The sequence below is a fragment of the Spea bombifrons genome, chromosome 3 (assembly GCF_027358695.1).
Source record: "Spea bombifrons isolate aSpeBom1 chromosome 3, aSpeBom1.2.pri, whole genome shotgun sequence".
NCBI classification, from domain to species: domain Eukaryota; kingdom Metazoa; phylum Chordata; class Amphibia; order Anura; family Pelobatidae; genus Spea; species Spea bombifrons.
In genome coordinates this window covers 70070911-70088426 of record NC_071089.1, presented here as the reverse complement: position 1 = coordinate 70088426, position 17516 = coordinate 70070911, and the positions used below count along the sequence as shown (strand labels likewise).

The 17516-nt window shown below is 35.7% G+C and overlaps 2 protein-coding genes across 2 annotated transcripts; both read left to right on the top strand.

Annotated features, from left to right (window-relative positions):
• On the top strand, positions 1-2572 carry LOC128483831 (protein ripply2.1-like). Its single transcript, XM_053460129.1, has 4 exons — positions 1-124; positions 289-370; positions 1053-1120; positions 1740-2572. The coding sequence occupies exons 1-4, from the start codon at positions 60-62 to the stop codon at positions 1888-1890; spliced, it is 366 nt and encodes a 121-aa protein (XP_053316104.1). The 5' UTR covers positions 1-59; the 3' UTR covers positions 1891-2572.
• A 9082-nt stretch (positions 2573-11654) lies between these two features.
• Positions 11655-15421, top strand: LOC128483988 (protein ripply2.2-like). Its single transcript, XM_053460308.1, has 4 exons — positions 11655-11797; positions 12405-12468; positions 13124-13194; positions 15128-15421. Exons 1-4 carry the CDS (start codon positions 11655-11657, stop codon positions 15300-15302), a joined length of 453 nt encoding a protein of 150 aa, XP_053316283.1. The 3' UTR covers positions 15303-15421.
• The last annotated feature ends 2095 nt before the right edge of the window (positions 15422-17516 follow it).

Genomic DNA, 17516 nt, shown 5'->3' with positions numbered 1-17516 from the left:
TCAGCTCTTGCAAAGGAGACAGACATACCAAGGGGACCCTGAGGACACAAATTAGAGAGATGGACAATCCAAGAAGCTCTAAAAGTGGACCAACCAAGAGCAGACAGGGTGCTGACCCAGCAAGGTAGGGAAACTAAATGAACTTTGCTGAACATTAGAATGGCAAATAAATCTCTTCTGTTCTTTTTCAACAATTATAGATTACACTGGGATGCAAAAAATATATTGTTATGTATTTGTATTTCTCTGGTGTGATCTTGACCTTGTTATATTGTTGCTGTATTCCAGATGTGGCACTTTATGGAGACCATGGGATGTTGCACCAAAGACACAGGTGCAGGAACACAATCCATCTCTCAGCCTGCAAAAGGTAACTTCACTCCACAAGCTTTTGAATTGACCTGTGTCATTCTCACCTAGGTCAAGTGGCAATTGACATTAATTGACTAATGGAAAGATACATGCATCTTAGGTTTATCTAAAAACATTATTTTTAATAACACAATTTATATTGCTGCAATGTATTTATTGGCTAAAATTATGGGTAATTATATGTTATTGTATTTGAGGATAATGTAGGCATAGCATGCTATTCTGTTCAATGCATTGACAAATGACATAATCAGGCTGATAAATGATAAACTCCTTTTTATACAATATATAAGCACAGTGTATATATATATATAGATATATTTATATAGATAGATATCTATATATATATATAGATATATATATATAGATATCTATCTATATATATATATATATATATATATATAGATAGATAGATAGATAGATATCTATATATATATATCTATCTATATATATATATATATATAGATAGATATATATATATAGATATCTATATATATATATATATATATATATATATATATACACCTTTAACTGCCCCTCTTTCAAAGTCAGCCTCTGGTTTCCAACATTTCTGAACAAACTTTATTACATACACAGATCTATGTTCTGTTTATTTTGTAAAATAACTGCTGTGAAGTCTAAGATATACCTATATAACATTGTATGTGTGTTATCTGTAGACATGCGATGGAGACCAATGGCACATCAATCACAAAGAGAAGCTCCCAGCCTTTCAACACCCTGTTAAGTAAGTACAAACATACAATCTAAATAAGCCACAGCTATATTGAAATTGTGCTTTTTAACAATGAATTTAGTTTTTCTCTTGCTCTTTACACCTTCCTAAATAGGCTGGCAGACCAGACAGCTAGCTATATACGTTAAGACATACTGGTAAGGAGATGAGGGCCTTCTTGCAAGCTTGCAATCTGTTTTAAAAGTGGTAATGCATAATGGTCACAGGAGTGGAAAAAGTGGCTGATGAGAGTTGACAAATGTGTACAGTCTTTAGAAGTTAGCCAAACCTATTTAGGACACAACTTGATTTTAGGAGCTAGACAAAAAGGGTGCCAAGGACCTCTGTATAATATCCCAGAGCCATGACTTCCTATTGCCCCGGGTCCTGGGGCATGGGGTTTGTGAATGTGAAGTGTTAAAAATCATTTTACTATAGAGGTGGATACAAAACAATTCTACAAAGTTAAATACACTGTTAGTAAAGAGATTTATAGTTTCATTGCATATTTTCTATCATTCATATCTAATACCTTACTAGGCATTTTCACTTGTTTTACATTGTATTTATGTTACAATACTTTTGAAATACCAACACTGATTTACTAAAAATCGATTTCTGTTGCTTTCAGATTATTTTGGCCCAGGTCACGGTGTTATGATTTCTTGTATCAGGAAGCAGAATATCTGCTCAGAAACTTTCCAGTCCAGGCAACAATTTCATTATATCAGGAAACGGACAGCAGCAGCTCAGAAGAAGAAGACAATAGCGATGATAATTAAATCAAGAGAGAATGAAAGACTTTGGAATTAGGCTTCTCGAATGTGCTAATGGTTTGAGACCCCTTAACAGGACTCCAATCTCATGAAGGAAATCAAACTTCATTCATTGCTCTCTAGGAACTGATTAAAAAATATTTGCTTTATTTGGTTTGACTACTGAGATCAATTGAAACCCCACAAGGTCTTATTTGGGAAAGTTTTAAACGTTCCAAATTATACCATGGGGCGTATATATTCTGGTGCTCTAACACTTTCAATAAAATGCTAAACAGATAATATGGGTTGATAGTGGTAACAAATAAATGGAACAATTTATAATATAGTTACCAGCTTTCAACAACAGATAATAATCGTAGAGTCCATTGTACTTCAATATATTCAGACTTCATGCGAATTTCAAGAAGACGTGGTTCAATCGAGCATATTCTCACAGTTATTACAGTAGGGCCATTTGTTTTCCTTTTTTTTTTACACGCGTTTTAATGTAATTAGATATTTATCACTATATTTTTGTGACGTTATCCCCATTCTGGACAGTATGTTTATGAAGCAAAGCATGTAGCTATCCCAACATCTTCCAAGCACTTTCTACCCTAAATATACATATATGTTCTAATTTATTTCATTTGTATTTTTTCACACAATGTATTATATTTGTAATAAAATGCTGACATTCTTTTTTTCTTCATAGATCTGTTGAAAGAGTTTTTATTAATGTAAGGAAGAAAATATAAATTCCACGTTAGTTTGCCCTCTGCTTTGAAACTCTGTATATTACATATTGGTATTGAGACACTCAATAATTAATAGGAAGATTACTAAAAGCAGTTTTCCAGAAATGTAACACGCTTGTCCTACAATGCGCCCCAATTTGGAAGCATCAGAAGTTTTAGCTCACTTGTGTCATTACATAAGAATTACGTATCTAAGGCAGTCCTGAACCAAAATGTGAGGCAAATTTACTCTGCATGAGGGAACTAACAGCCCCAGACAAACCTTCGGCCTTTATTGGCCTTGTCAGTATCAAGCGGGGATGCACCGCAAAGCAGGCTATGAACAGGCTGTCCGTTCTTGGTTGCGCCCCTCAAATTTGTTTTGTATGATATTTAACCCTTCGGAGATCTCTTGGGGCCCATCCCAAGTGAACAGGTTAGTCCAGACGTCGACCTCCTTGCTCTCTTGTTCCTAGACCCTACTGACGAGGCCAATCAAGGTCGAAACATACGTCTGGGGTTGTTGGTTCCCTTGTGAAATTTGCCTCTCATTTCCGTTCTGGACTGCCCTCAGGGCTGGATCGGACTGATTTGATTGATGGAGACAACTAGGCATCATCCTACTCCATATCAAAGGAACAATCACATTAATGTTTTACCTAATTCTAATTCATTATATGGCACCACCCTGACTGCCCTGTGCTTTGCAGAATTACTTCGAGTCACTTGGCTTTGTTAGTTAAAAAAAAAGAAAGAAACATGAATTGCTTTTAAATATGGATTGCCTTTATTTTGAGCGTGCCTTAGCTGCATGCGCTAGCATTGTGCACACATTCACCACCATAAAGTATTTTTATTATACAGTATGAAATAAACAGTACGTAGGTGGAATTGAAGGTATGTCGTGCTTCACAACATAGTACATTGAATTTAATATACAGTACATGCTCAATAAACAATTTCGTAATAAAGAAACATAGAACATTGGATGGCAGATAAGAACCATCTAGTCTGCACATTTTGATGAAAAGAGTCAGACTTTAATTAGTACTTGGTCTTTAGGATAACTGTATGCTTATCCCATGAATGTTTAAATCCCCTTACTGTATTATCTCCTACCACCACTGGGAGGCTGTTCCACTAATCTACAACCCTATCAGTTAAGTAAAAATTCCCTACGTTACAAGTAAAACTTCCTTACATTAAAATGTAGCAAGATAACTTTGTTAATATTATATATCATTTTGTTCCATAAATATCAACCAGTACTGAATTATTCAACAAATGCCCAACTTGCTCCCCGTTACTCAGGTAAAATATTTAATAAGCTAAGTAGTAATGTGTAGACATCTGAGAAAACATATTACATTGCACGCTGTGGTTTTAAGCAAGGTCGGTGTTTTTAGTAACATTCCCGTGAAGACTTTGGTGGTCACAAGAAGGAACCAAGAAGATCTGGCACTGCCTAAGGAAGGAAGGGCCTACATACACTTACTTACAATCAATGGCTCCTTTTCTTTACCAGTGCTGAAAAGCCAAATACCTCGGGCTTCAGCCCATATTGTCTTGCCCAGTTATTTGACTTTGTAATCCAAACATCAGTCTTTCTTATATGCGTCTTGAAATAGGCCTCACAACTAATATGGACACAAAGATGATTAGGGATGGCACAGTCTATAGTCTTACGCATAAAGAATGCCAGCATATACGATTATTAGCTACCCAGGGTACTATTTACAAAATAATTTGTGTAACATTACTTCACAATATGCTACCCAACATTTAGATGTGCATCATAGCGCCAACAATTTATGCAGCGCTTAATACAATACATAAATTCAAGGGGTATGAATTGACAAGTCGAGAACTGACAGACAGACAAACCGATACATTAGGTGGAAAGAGCGCTGCTCACAAGCTTACAATCTTGACTGTTTCTGGGATTTCTTAAACAAATCTTAATGTGTCCAACCCAGTACATTCATAGTAGCAATGCATCAAAAAATGCAATGCATTCACTGTGTAAACAAACATAGTTAAACATAAAATGCATAATCGTCTACTTTCTAATAAGGAGATAAATCAGTAAGATTTAAGAATACACAAAAGTAACAAGTAAGGCTCTTTTTTTCTCAATGAGAAGAGTTTAGAAGTAATGGATTACATCCTTTAGAACTTCATTTTATTTGGAATGTCTGTAAAGAATTTTCTTTCAAAAAACACAATTGTCTACTTTTGTGAATTTAAGAGCAGGTTTCATTGGATTTGCACGTGTGATTTTTCACAGGTAGCAGGTATTACAAATAATAGAGTAAATTAAATGTAACAACACAGACAATGTGATAGACAATTACTTTATTATGTTACATCTGCAGGGCTGCTCTGTCTTGTTAATTTCATTTGATAGATCGAATTATTTAATTTCAATTAGAACATGAGATACTTACAGATATCACAGTGAAATCTACAAATGCACAGTGATGACCTTTCTGGTTCTGCAATTTAGAAATAGAGACTTAAAGAATGTAGTCTTTCAGCAAAAGGACCAAACGTGGGGGCAGATCATCATCTCCTTGGACCATCTGCCCCCAGCACGTGTCTGGAGTGTGTCCATTTGCACCTCTCCATGTGTACACACAGTGCCCAGGCTGTTACCTCTGACACTTTCAGCCCCAGTCGGGCTGGGTACAAGGGGCCAAGAGAGAAGGCATGAGAAGAAACCCAGACCAGGAGAAGACTTGAGCAGCAAACCAAACAGATCCCTAGATTCATCAGTAAAGCATTTAGATCCACATATACTTAAAGTCTATTTTACTTTCAATTAAGTAAAAACTTATCTCTGGGGTAATGTGTGCCAGTGTGTGAGCACAATACAATGCCTGGCATAGTGTGACTTAACCTCAGGGTAGCTACACTGAACCTATGTTAACATAGATTTCTAGGTCAAGAAGTCATAGCGTTTATTTCTATCTTAATATATGGGGGTGATAGAACATACAAGTGATGGCATATAAACTGTCAATAATAGAGGTGCTGCTATAAATGGCACCCGTTATATGTATTTCTACAATATATAATATAGATATATAGAGGTGTATGATGGCTTTACCAGTAAATATACCACCCAACATTGTAAATGGCCAAATAGAACACTTGTGTTAGAAGATTTGTTATGTGACTTTGTTACCTATTTTATTTATGAAATCGAATGTAGAAACATATTTTCTATGCACACTAGTGTGACTTTTGGGGCTGTGTAAAACTGGCTTCAAACATCAGGGAGTGGGTTGTGGGTTAAAAAGAAGGATTGCCCTCCCAAAGGTGTCACACTAAAATACTTCTAAAATATAAACAAACTTCTAAAAGGTGAATATTATGCAGTTGGTTACCACTGAAGTTTAAACATTTTAGAAGAAAGCTTGAAATATCAAAAAGCTGTTTGGAACTTTTCTTTAAGTAGTCTAAGAATTGTTTCAGAATAGATACAGCCCTCCACATTAAACAGTCCCATAGAATTTAGACAATGTAAGGTTAAAAAACTGACTCAGACCTGAGGCTCTGTGGGTTGGATAAAATAACAAAGCAGCTAATGTAACAAGCATCATAAAGACACTAGCAAGAGGTCAACAGTGTTACTATCACAGACAAGAGGCTAAAGCAGGTAGTGGAACACCAAAGGTTAAAGATTCACATTCCAACACAGAACCATGGCACGTACATTTTGTTAAACGACTTGTGCCTTACAGAAGTATCAAGTAATTAATTACTTAAAAAGTAGAAAATAGCACCAATATTAAAATGACAACCTGTCTTTGAAATATCAATAGAAAAATAATGTTATTAGCACCCCTCAATTTGTAAGCATTTTATATATTTATTAATATAATGTATGAAGATACATTACAGAACATAGAATATTACTCACAAAATGTGAATATTTTGGTTTGTTCGCTTGTGATTGCACAAAAATTGCTACATACTGATTTAGTGCGTCTCAATAGTGACATCTACTGGTAAGTAATGTGTACTGTATTTGTGCACCAGCTTTTGTGTGCTTTGCACACGCAGAGCATCTGATTTCATGAGTAGGACGGTCTACTCACCTTACCCTTAACACTGAAACATTATTTTAGTCCTTTAACCCCTTCACAAACTGCATATTATATCCACAGGTTTTCAAAGACTTCTGAAAGGACCCTGACCCAGTTCTTTATCCCAAAAGCAGTTCAAAGCTATATTCTATTGTTGTCAATGCACCATCCTTTTTAGAGCTAATAGCCAAAGTACCTTATATGAGTACGTAATGACCTATGCTCTTCTGGAATTAGCAGAAGTTCTTGAAAGGTCAAATTGGATTATATTTTCTTTCTTGTCTCTACCACTGAGTTTTAGAACACTGGATAATGTAACTAGCTTCCAGGTCTGCTTTGTTTCTGGTATATAAACATAAAGCTCAGTCTTGTGGTTAAGACCTACATATGTATACATTTCAAACTATCACTCAATAAAGGTGCAGGCTTATGTACCCAGCTTCCTACATGATGTCCCGTGCACTCTAAATTAAAATGTATACTAAATCAGGAAAAAGCCAGTTAGGGTCATTGTCAGCACTCCTTCCAGCTGTTTATATTAGTAGTGCTTTTGGGTATTTCATTTTTTAAAGTTGGTTTTAGTAAGTAATCCACAGCATAAAACATTAATAAGGCCTAACCAGTGCCACGCTTAGGCCCTTGGGGACCTCAACTTTACTTGCTGCTCTTGGAACCCTGGCTTCATGGTGGCAGATACATAACTAAAATATTTCAGTTACATTGGTATATTGGTGGGGGATTTAAAGATCAAGATTTGAAGTCTCTCTTTTTTATTATCTTGGATTTCAGCTTGTTAACATTTTTTCATGGTGATCAGAAAGACCAGAAACCAGGCTATAAAGCCGTATTATAATGATAATATCAATATGTGCTCTGATAATAGATCACCACACCATATGTATCTTTACTCATGAGTTACCTTTAATATAATCCAACGATACCCTTTCAAGGAGAGTCAGTCATCAAATGTTAACCTCTCTTTGCTATAATTTGTGTAGAAATAAAAGATAAAAACATATTGGCAATTTTTTTTTAAATAACCTTAACAGAATCAATTTATTACATAAAAATGAAATAACTATTGAGACGTGCCATGAGTTTTGAACTAGGTGTGTAATGCTTTCATGATTTTAGTTTTGGTACAATATGGATCCTTAGATAACACATAAAAAATATTTTAATAGAAACCATAAAGTTTGCTATAGCTTACATTATCTGATGGAATAATGCAGTTAAACGGGACATAACACAGCGACAGAATGTTTCTTCATTCATCCAGAGGACTTTGGAATGTCTTAAAGTCAGAGAAGTGTCTAATTCTTCACCCTGACTTGTGTCCAGTGGTCTGTGGTTTCCATTCAATAGTATCTCTCACCCATTTGGCGAGGATTTGACCATACATGACCTGTCTCTCACCCAAGGCAGAGAACATAAATGACACTATTTGGTCTAGTGTTTGTATATATGTTTAATAGCTTGTATTTCATATGTAAACAATATTTAAAGAGACAGTAACTCGTTTACCACTGATACAGTTAAATTAATGAAACACAACAGTGCACAGTGCTATAATGAGATTAGTATCTACCATAAGCAAATGTATACTTGGAATGTAAACAAAATGTATGACCATTTCATCACAAGTGTAAACTATGGACAACAGGAACCTTCTTTTATGGAATTTTAATCTGCTCAATATAGAAATCTTAATCAGGTTTAAAACTGATCCAGTTTAGATTTAAATTAGGTTATCACTATGTTTATGGCAAATCACATATAAACTATATGTTTATGGCAAATCACAGGGAAAAGAGAGATGATATATGTATGTGTAAGTAAAAGTAAAATTAGCCTACTTTATATTATCTCCTTGTGAGCTAGTAGATAGGTGGAACAGGTTGTCAGCAGGGATGGTAGAGGTAGAAGGAATGTAAGCATGCTATGGATAAGCATCTAGCTCTCCTGAACATAATACAAGGCCAAGGACTGCTTAAGGTTTGAGGTTTTTACATCAGGAATATGGGCAGACTAGACAGGTCAAGTGGTTGCCATCTGCAGTCAAATTCTATGTTTCCACAATTTAAGTATGAAAAGAGGCTCAGTGCTCAATGAAACTGTGGCGGGAAATGTGAGCTGCTCGTTCGTGAGAATATTTTCAGCGAGGCTGGTTGGGTGTAGGACATATTAAATTCATCCTGACCACATGGTCAAGGGTCAGCTTTTTATATTTTTGTGTCCAGAGGTCCACTCTGTCACAGATTCAAATGTTAATGCCCCAAGGTGCAATCCATGTTAAAAACTCTACCGTCTCTTTCCCAAGTCCCTCTGTTACCCCCCCTTACCTTCAAACAGTATTCTATTAGGGCTGTGGAGGGTGGACATCAGTTCTCAACTGTGTGGCACCTAGGGCTCCATCGGAGACTGGGCCTCATTCAGCTAAACTGGCTGTAGAACTCATGGAGGCCCATAGCATTACCTGCAAGCTGTTTTTATGAAATATTTTAATAATTGTGATTTCTGCAGTCATGAAATGTATTATTTTTAAACTAATTTCTCTAAAGTTCAAGGAGGATAGTAGTACTACCAAAATGATGTATTTTAAAGACAACTCCCTTTACAAACAGAGCACAGTTATCATATATGTGTGAACACTAAAATGTCATTTCCATTTGAATAGCCCCACCATAAAAAGCTTTATTTTTGTGTAATTGGTTATTTTAACAAGGAAAACCTTACCCCACCCATAGTTTGATTAACTGTAATTGCTACAGTGGGTAGGACTCCACCAATTTCTACCCACCAATGTTTTGCAAATTATCAACCCAAAACCCATAGAAAATAATAATAAAAAATGTAAATTAGAAAACTCCCTGCCTTCTTCTTTGTCCATTGTTTCCAGAAACTGGTTGGTAAACGGAAGCTCTCGTGTTGAGTCTAGCCGATCAATCTATGCTAGCTTTGCCATAGACTGGATAAATAGTCCACATAAAGAGATGCTTCTACCTCCACAACAGCAGTATCATTGTCTTTGGTGACTAATTTAATATAAAAAAGAAAACTTAATTTAAGACCTACACCAATTGATCTGTGTCTTAGTAGTGTAAATCTTATCAAGGCAATGATGGACACAGATGTCATTCTGTGCCAATGATTAGGTGTAAGTCTCTTTGGTGTTTTATCAGACTCCATGCTGGTTCATGAAACCAATGCTTATAGATATGCACACATCACACTTTGTAATTAATTACAAAAACTCATCCCATCTTGCATTATAATGAGATAAATAAAGGTGGCTTCCCAAAGTGCAATTCCTTTTCTTTGGACTTTGAAGAAGCCAAACCATCATCCCCTATGGTCTACCACTTCTACACTGTCAACACTTATTGTCTTACTAGCCTTTTCTATGCACCTCAAGGCTAACAGAAGACAATGAGTAGTGTATTTTCACACTGTAACATACCTACTTCATCCATGAGTCAGTCCCTGGATGTAAAGCTCCTCCAGTGGTTGTGTATGAGAACACATAGGGCAGATCTCATGTTTTAACGTTCAGTCTGGACACCCCCATGCTGCCTACCTTCCATTAGCACTGACTTGTTAAATCTCTCCCTAAACCATTTGTGATCACATTCCTCCCCTCTGCCAATCTGATAAGCCCACTCTGTTTGCTTTGCAATCTTTTTTTTTTTAAACACCCTGGTAAGGTGAGAAAGAAAGAGACACGAGCCTTCAGCACACTTTTAATGTTCATACAATAAAACCTTTCTGTTTTTGGTGTCACCCAACCAAGTTAGTAAAAATCCGAAGACTTTAAGGGGCCAATAACTTAACATGCTGTCTGTAAAGAAAAGCAGCTAACGTCTGCTTTCAAGTTGCTGACAAAGTATAGAGGAGATCAGATCATAACAAGATCATTAAAACAACGAGTCACTTTAAGGATCCCAGAAGGTTCAATCTATGACCTAAATATACTTACAGCATGGCAATGCCTTACGTGTATTATGTACGCGTAACAGTGTAGCCAGTCCTTAAAACCCAGACCATCCACTTGAGTTTTGCGACTTAAAGAATAAACATGAAATGTAACAATTGTCTAGACTATCGGTCTGTAGCAGTAAAAAATAATCTAGTATGTCGATCTTCTTTATCTTTAAGGTTCCTTATAGCTGGTTCAATTAAAACTTGTTTTGCTTCAGTAGCTTCCAAACGCCATGTTTAATCCATTGTATGTTTCTGGACAGTGTTGTTTGATTTTAGTGACTCGGTGTTTACTGACAGTAAAAAATAGGTTATCAGATGGGGCACATCAAAGTTACAACTTTCCAATAGAGGTTCTATTAACAACGCGTCCGGCGGTAACCATGGAGACAGCGACTTCATTGATAAAACTGGTGCAAACCTTTCACTAAATATGGATGTGCGATTACAATATATATATATATATATATATATATATATATATATATATATATATATACATACTATAATACATTGAGCATATTTGTGTGTCTCACATATGAACCCAGTACAAGAATTGACATATTGACATACGGTATGTTTATCTACTTGAGTTATAGGTGAAGAATGGGACATTGTACGATAAGGCAACTTATTACACTGATGCATTCATTTGATTGATCTCTGCTTATGTCCAAACCATGAGAATGACCAGATCTGAGTGACCTGTATATGCTGGAGCTTGCTTGGCCCGGGCATGAGGCTGTCGAGGTGTGATTAACACTTTCATGTGACTTCTAGCTCCAAGCCATTTGGATGGTTACACGAGTCTAAATACCCAGTGGTCATTAGATGCCTCCTTCACGCTTCAGTCTCTGTTAATCAGTAATGTAAACTGTGGGTTGGGCTAATCATGGCTGCTGATGGCTTATAAAGGTTGCAGGAACACGGTCACTCCTGAGTTTTAAGACAACGTGGTGAGACAAGCAACAAAAAAAGAAGTATGGAGCAAAGGCTGACAAAGGACATTGGTGGAGGAGCTCATGGTGTCCCATCATTAGGCTGTTGCAGCTATAAGTGCCCCCGACCCCTAACCCAAGGATTTGTTCCTGAACGAAGACCAGTGAGCAGGAGAGCTCCCAATCGGTAATTATATAAATCTCTTTACTTCTAGATCCTGGGTGCTTTCTTTGGGAGGGCATCTTCGGTAGCCAGGAGAACCTGTAGATGGGAGCCTTGGGGCATCTTCTTGGCTAAGAGGCACTAGATGGTATCTGATATGAGAATAAACCAAAGCCAGGAATAGCTATATGAAAATATGTGAACTGTACTAAAATAATGAGGAAAAACATTTACATATTTTTTATCTATTATTATTATTATTATTATTATTATTATTATTATTATTATTATTATTATGTGTTTAAACAGTTGATCACATATAACAGTGATACTTAATATCACAAGGTTAATGCCACCTAAAGTACCTTCTTAATGTTAGTATGACAAACCCTACTTTTCCTGTAAATATATATATATAATATATATAAATTTGTGTAATACACTATATTTTGTTAAAGCAAAGCTGACAAATAAGGCAAACTCAAAAGCCATTTGGTAAAGTCTCGCTGTTTATGTCCCTGAATTTTAATGGTTATTAGATGTGGATATAATCCAGTGCACTGTGTGTGTTATATTTATTGCAAAGTGCAAGCTTATATGCTCACTAGCCACTATAAACTGTATCTTGCAGACCACATGCCATGTTTTGGAGACCCTGGGTCCATAACAGCTCCAGGCCAAAGGGCCAAAGACTGGTAAGCATCACTCACCATGATTTCAATACATGTTCAGAAAAGTGTTTTAACATATCAATTACTGATGTTAACTGCTTTGAACTATTGGGAAAACCTTTAATGTGCATTTTTTGCCTTTAAGCCATTGCCACAATAGTGACATTTATATTGTAAAAAGCACACTTTGAAGGCTCTGAAGTGGGCTTACTATTTGTAATATCTTTTGCCACGCAAGCTGAGACTATAACACTGAACATGGATATTTAAGTCCCTGATAGTCTGAATCATGCTCTTGGGCTCAGCTATTATAATGTTATTACTTAGCAATATTTTTGTATATACAGATGTCTCAGTCAATCAAAAAGTCTAATGCATTGTGTGATATATAGTTTTATTCCAAACAATATATACTTGTATAAAATATTCCCTCTTGTGGTTTGCCACTATGCACAAAATAAAATCAAATAATTAGTTTTTTAAAAAACATACATTAATATGAAAACATGGGGCATCAATTTGTTCCTTCACAAGGCAATGAGGAATGTCTACAGACAATGGAATATTTTTTTATAGTGTCCTGGCAAACAACTGGTAAATGACATGGATATCACACACACAGCTCTGTTATCTGAAAAAGAGCTTTCAGTAGTTAACATGTCCTCTTCTTTTAACCCAGCCAGATGCATTCAGCCTGTGTGAAAATCCTCAAGCCCCACAGAAGCCTGCAGAGTACAATCACCCTGTGAGGTAAGATGTGTTACTGATGTAAACTCAAATGAAACATAGCTTTGAACACTTATTTAAAAGAAAGCAGATGTTAAGTCCTAGGGAGGATTTCACATGGGGGATGGAATTTTAGCTGATAATCCAGATCTGTGCCTACTGGTGTTCTTCTGAGTTTATATGAATCATCTCAATCCCTTTGTTATCAGATAAGATATGATACATGGCTCTACCTTAGATCTCCAGTGTTATGATATACTGAAATATAAAGTGCTTTACAACACTTTATTAAACAAATGCAGGCCAAAGTTAAAAAAAAAAAAAAAAAAAAAAAAACATAATATAACGAATGCCTTCTTTTTAAATCAATCTTTCCTCAGTGGTAGGCTCGTTTGGGATATTCAGTATGTTTGCTCCATAGCACCTTCTAGACAATTCTTCATTTTTATTAAGGCATGTAGACATTTAGACCGTGGGGGGAAGTATATGTGCAAAAGCCCCTTAGGGAATATAAGACCTAGGGCAGCAGGTCCTCATTCCCTTTATGCTATGGAGATCTGTTTCTAGCCATTACAGCTTCCATTGTATTCTTACCCTCTTGGCTGAACAAGGTGTTACGCTGAATCCCACACTGGATCATTCAGCTCTGGATACCTGGGTATCTAGTAGTAAATTGCCTGGCAGTAGGGTGTGTTCTATAGTTGTGTAAATTGCTGGGCAGTAGGGTGTGTGCTATAGTTGTGTTAATTGCTGGGCAGTAGGGTGTGTGCCATAGTTGTGTTAATTGATGGACAGTAGGGTGTGTGTGCTATAGTTGTGTTAATTGATGGACAGTAGGGTGTGTGTGCTATAGTTGTGTTAATTGATGGACAGTAGGGTGTGTGTGCTATAGTTGTGTTAATTGATGGGCAGTAGGGTATGTGCCTTAGTTGCTGCAGAATAGGATGTACTGTATTTGTGTAAATTGATAGGTATGAATTAGTTAAATTGTGGGGGTAATAGGGCTGGATCAACTTCTTCATCTGCTAACATGTTTTAAGGCTAATATTTTACTTTGTTGTTGTTATATACCTTTTAATTGGCAACTAACATGATTCAAATGCATTAGCATCACAAAACAACTGCTTAGTATCATTTTGATACTTTTATTATACCAGGAATGTTACTTTAAATGCAGAAAAAAATGCAGGTATTTCACAAGGAATAACAAATTATTTAAACTGAATTGTATTTGTTCTGATGCCTGTGGTACACTATATATACAGTAGTAGTATATTTAGCTCTTACAATTAACCCTAATCCACATATTTTGAAGAAAGCTCACTGGGGTTGGATCTTTCCAATGATTACTGATTACAAGGAGTTTAAATGTTCATCTCATCACACCTCATCTGCAAACTAAATGTACAGTATAATATACACAGGGTTTAATTGCAAGAATACAGTATTCACAAAGGTGATTTATATGCCAACCGCCATCTGTATTTAGTGAATATGACATTACATACATAACCATATAGGGAATCTTTAATACAGTCCATCCCATGTCAACTAAAAAGGTTACACAAAATATTATTAGTTTGATATATTATTTATAATTGTAAAAATTGTAACATAATAAAAATTCAGATTAATTACTAATGTATCATATGTCTATAAGTTATGATCTTGTGATCACAATATTTAGACACAAGTTCCTTATATGCTAATTGTCTATAAAATGTTTTATAACTAGATAAAAGTATGCCCTAAATCATGAAAGATGCTTTAAATCATTAATTATGCTTTAGATCATTAAATATGATACTAAAGATGATTTAGTATTGTATAATATATATGTAGTAACAAAAATAAATGAATACATTGACAGCTGTATTAAATAAACACTGGAAGTTGTTCTAGTATTACACCTTTAGCAGTGTAAACAAAGTTAAGCATTTTCTCTCTTTTTTTACAGATTATTCTGGCCAAAGTCCAAGTCTATAGATCACATGTACCAAGAAGCAAATGATTTGTTGAGAAATTTCCCAGTCCAAGCGACGATATCCTTCTACAATGACTCAGAGTCAGACACAGACAATGAAGATGACCCCAGTGAAGAAGAACAAGATTCTGGATTTGAATCTGAATAATCACTGGATGCGTTTCAAAGCCGACCATTCTATCAGAATACCTAGGGGTGACATGTTGTAAAAACATCCTAAGCAGGTCAGCTGGGTAGGACAGCCTTTCTTCAATGAAGTCTCATCTTCATAGAAGGGGAGAAGCCAATACCAGAAAGTATGTTGTAATGTACAGTAGTAATGCATTTCTTAAACATGTGAACCCATACATATGAATGTTCATCTATTATGTTAGCAATAAGCTTTGGTTCCCTAAACTGGAAAACCACTACTTCTTAGATATCAGCATTACCTCAGTGCTGTACTGGTTGATTAAAGTGATGGAGCAGCAGAAAGACGTTTTATTACTTGGATTTAGAGATTTATATATTTTGTGTATTAGACTTTATGCGTTACATTGTATCTATGCACCATCAGTTTCTGACCTGGGTCCTGTTGTATAGCATACCTTAAGTCATGTAGAAATGTAAATACATAAATTAATTATATTTATTTGAATGGAATTGTATATGTATATTATTAATAATTAAAATACTATAACAAAATAATGTCTGTTATTTAGTCTGCCCTCGATTTGCACTGTTATGTCTCTATTAAAGATCAGTTTGGTGTGGGAGTTCTACTGAATGCCATGGTACGGAGATGGTCATATTTTCCTGTAAATAGAGGGCTTAAAGTTGTCCTTAACTCTCACTTAAGTAGAGGTTTTCTTGATCTGATCACAAGACCATCGATGGACCTGTGTTAATAAACAGTGCATTAAATATGTAATCAGAAGCAGGGTAACAACTTCAAATGGCTGCATGAAATCTCTATGGTTAATGAGGGTACCTAAATGGCTATAAAAAACAAGTGATGCTAAAAACTTATAGTTCCACAGACTCTGAAGATCAATTCATTTAGTTTCCCTTTTTTATAGTCATGCTTTTTATACACACCCTCTTTGTGGTTTTGCATGTTGACATGGTATCATCGGATATGATTTCTGTTCAAAGTATTTACATTTTAGCATGTTTCATCATTTGCCTTGGGCAATGTTGTAACCTGAAAGATTTTTGTAGCTAATACAGGTCTAAAATACAGGTTTATGAAATAAGTGCCTATAACTAGTTTTAACTGTATAGATGGCCTTTTTACAAGAGAAAGTTGATATATATATATATATATATATATATATATATAGTGAACTTAGTGTGAGTGGAAAAGTGCAACTCTCCTTAACTTACTTGCAAACTCCCTGTTAAGTGAATAATGAACCCCATAGTGTTTGACTACAAGCACATGCATTTATAAACTGAGATAGTTTGTAATGCTTCCAGTTGAAGTCATATAACAGATTTTTTTTACGACATTAACTATGTGGCACAAGGGACCAAACTGACATTTCCAATAGGAACCCCCCACAAACACATATATATACTGAAATACAGGTAGTCTTGCCAAGCTAAAGCAATCTTAGTAAGACATAAGAGGTATGGCCATCATACTCCAAAACTAATGCAACAAAGTGAGATGTTTCAGTTTGCAACTGCTCATAGCATAGAAAGTAGATGATTTCATGTTCAGCAGGCTCAGTTTATATCTATTTAATGTATAGTTGCAAAATATGGCATTTAATTAGGATGTTCAACTTGGCCCACATAAGAAATTGTAGACACAGAGGGTTAATCTGTGCTGCCCCTGGAGTTGCAGTAAAGAAATTGTAGGGTGGGACGGTTTTGGTTACAGCCATAAAAATACCAGAGAAAAACATATGACATCTGGCACTGACTTTCCCAACATGCTCAGCATATCTAGTAGTATGCCCAACCCAGCCACTCATCCAGGTACCAACACCAGAGATTACACTAACACAGTACATCCCCTTTTAAATGTTATCTATGTTAAGGTAACTCTGACATCTAATTAAGTAAAAAAAAAAATCAGACTATCTGTCATTTCAAACCTAATTTAGTTTCCAGCTGACTATTTAATGTGTATGAGTAGACTATTTTTCCAAGTAGAATGTACTCAAATACATTACTTGAGAATTTTAATTTCATGAGATACATGTGCCCTCTCAGTGCCCTCATTGTATGAGGTTGTGTTAAGGGCTAAGAGGCTTATGTGAGTTCATAATATCACACCTCAAGCCAATCTTACAGATGTCATGGGGAAAAAATGTTCACCTCCTCTGGTGTCAAGTCCATCTGGTGACTTGTTACTGGCTACATCTGTCTGTGT

Excerpts from the sequence above, each read along its gene's own strand:
- LOC128483831 (XM_053460129.1), top strand. The coding sequence starts at position 60 with ATGGACAATCCAAGAAGCTCTAAAAGTGGACCAACCAAGAGCAGACAG. Across the intron at positions 125-288 it reads CAGGGTGCTGACCCAGCAAG|ATGTGGCACTTTATGGAGAC; the intron begins GTAGGGAAACTA and ends GCTGTATTCCAG. Across the intron at positions 1,121-1,739 it reads GCCTTTCAACACCCTGTTAA|ATTATTTTGGCCCAGGTCAC; the intron begins GTAAGTACAAAC and ends TGTTGCTTTCAG.
- LOC128483988 (XM_053460308.1), top strand. The coding sequence starts at position 11,655 with ATGGAGCAAAGGCTGACAAAGGACATTGGTGGAGGAGCTCATGGTGTC. Across the intron at positions 11,798-12,404 it reads AGCAGGAGAGCTCCCAATCG|ACCACATGCCATGTTTTGGA; the intron begins GTAATTATATAA and ends TGTATCTTGCAG. Across the intron at positions 12,469-13,123 it reads GGCCAAAGGGCCAAAGACTG|CCAGATGCATTCAGCCTGTG; the intron begins GTAAGCATCACT and ends CTTTTAACCCAG.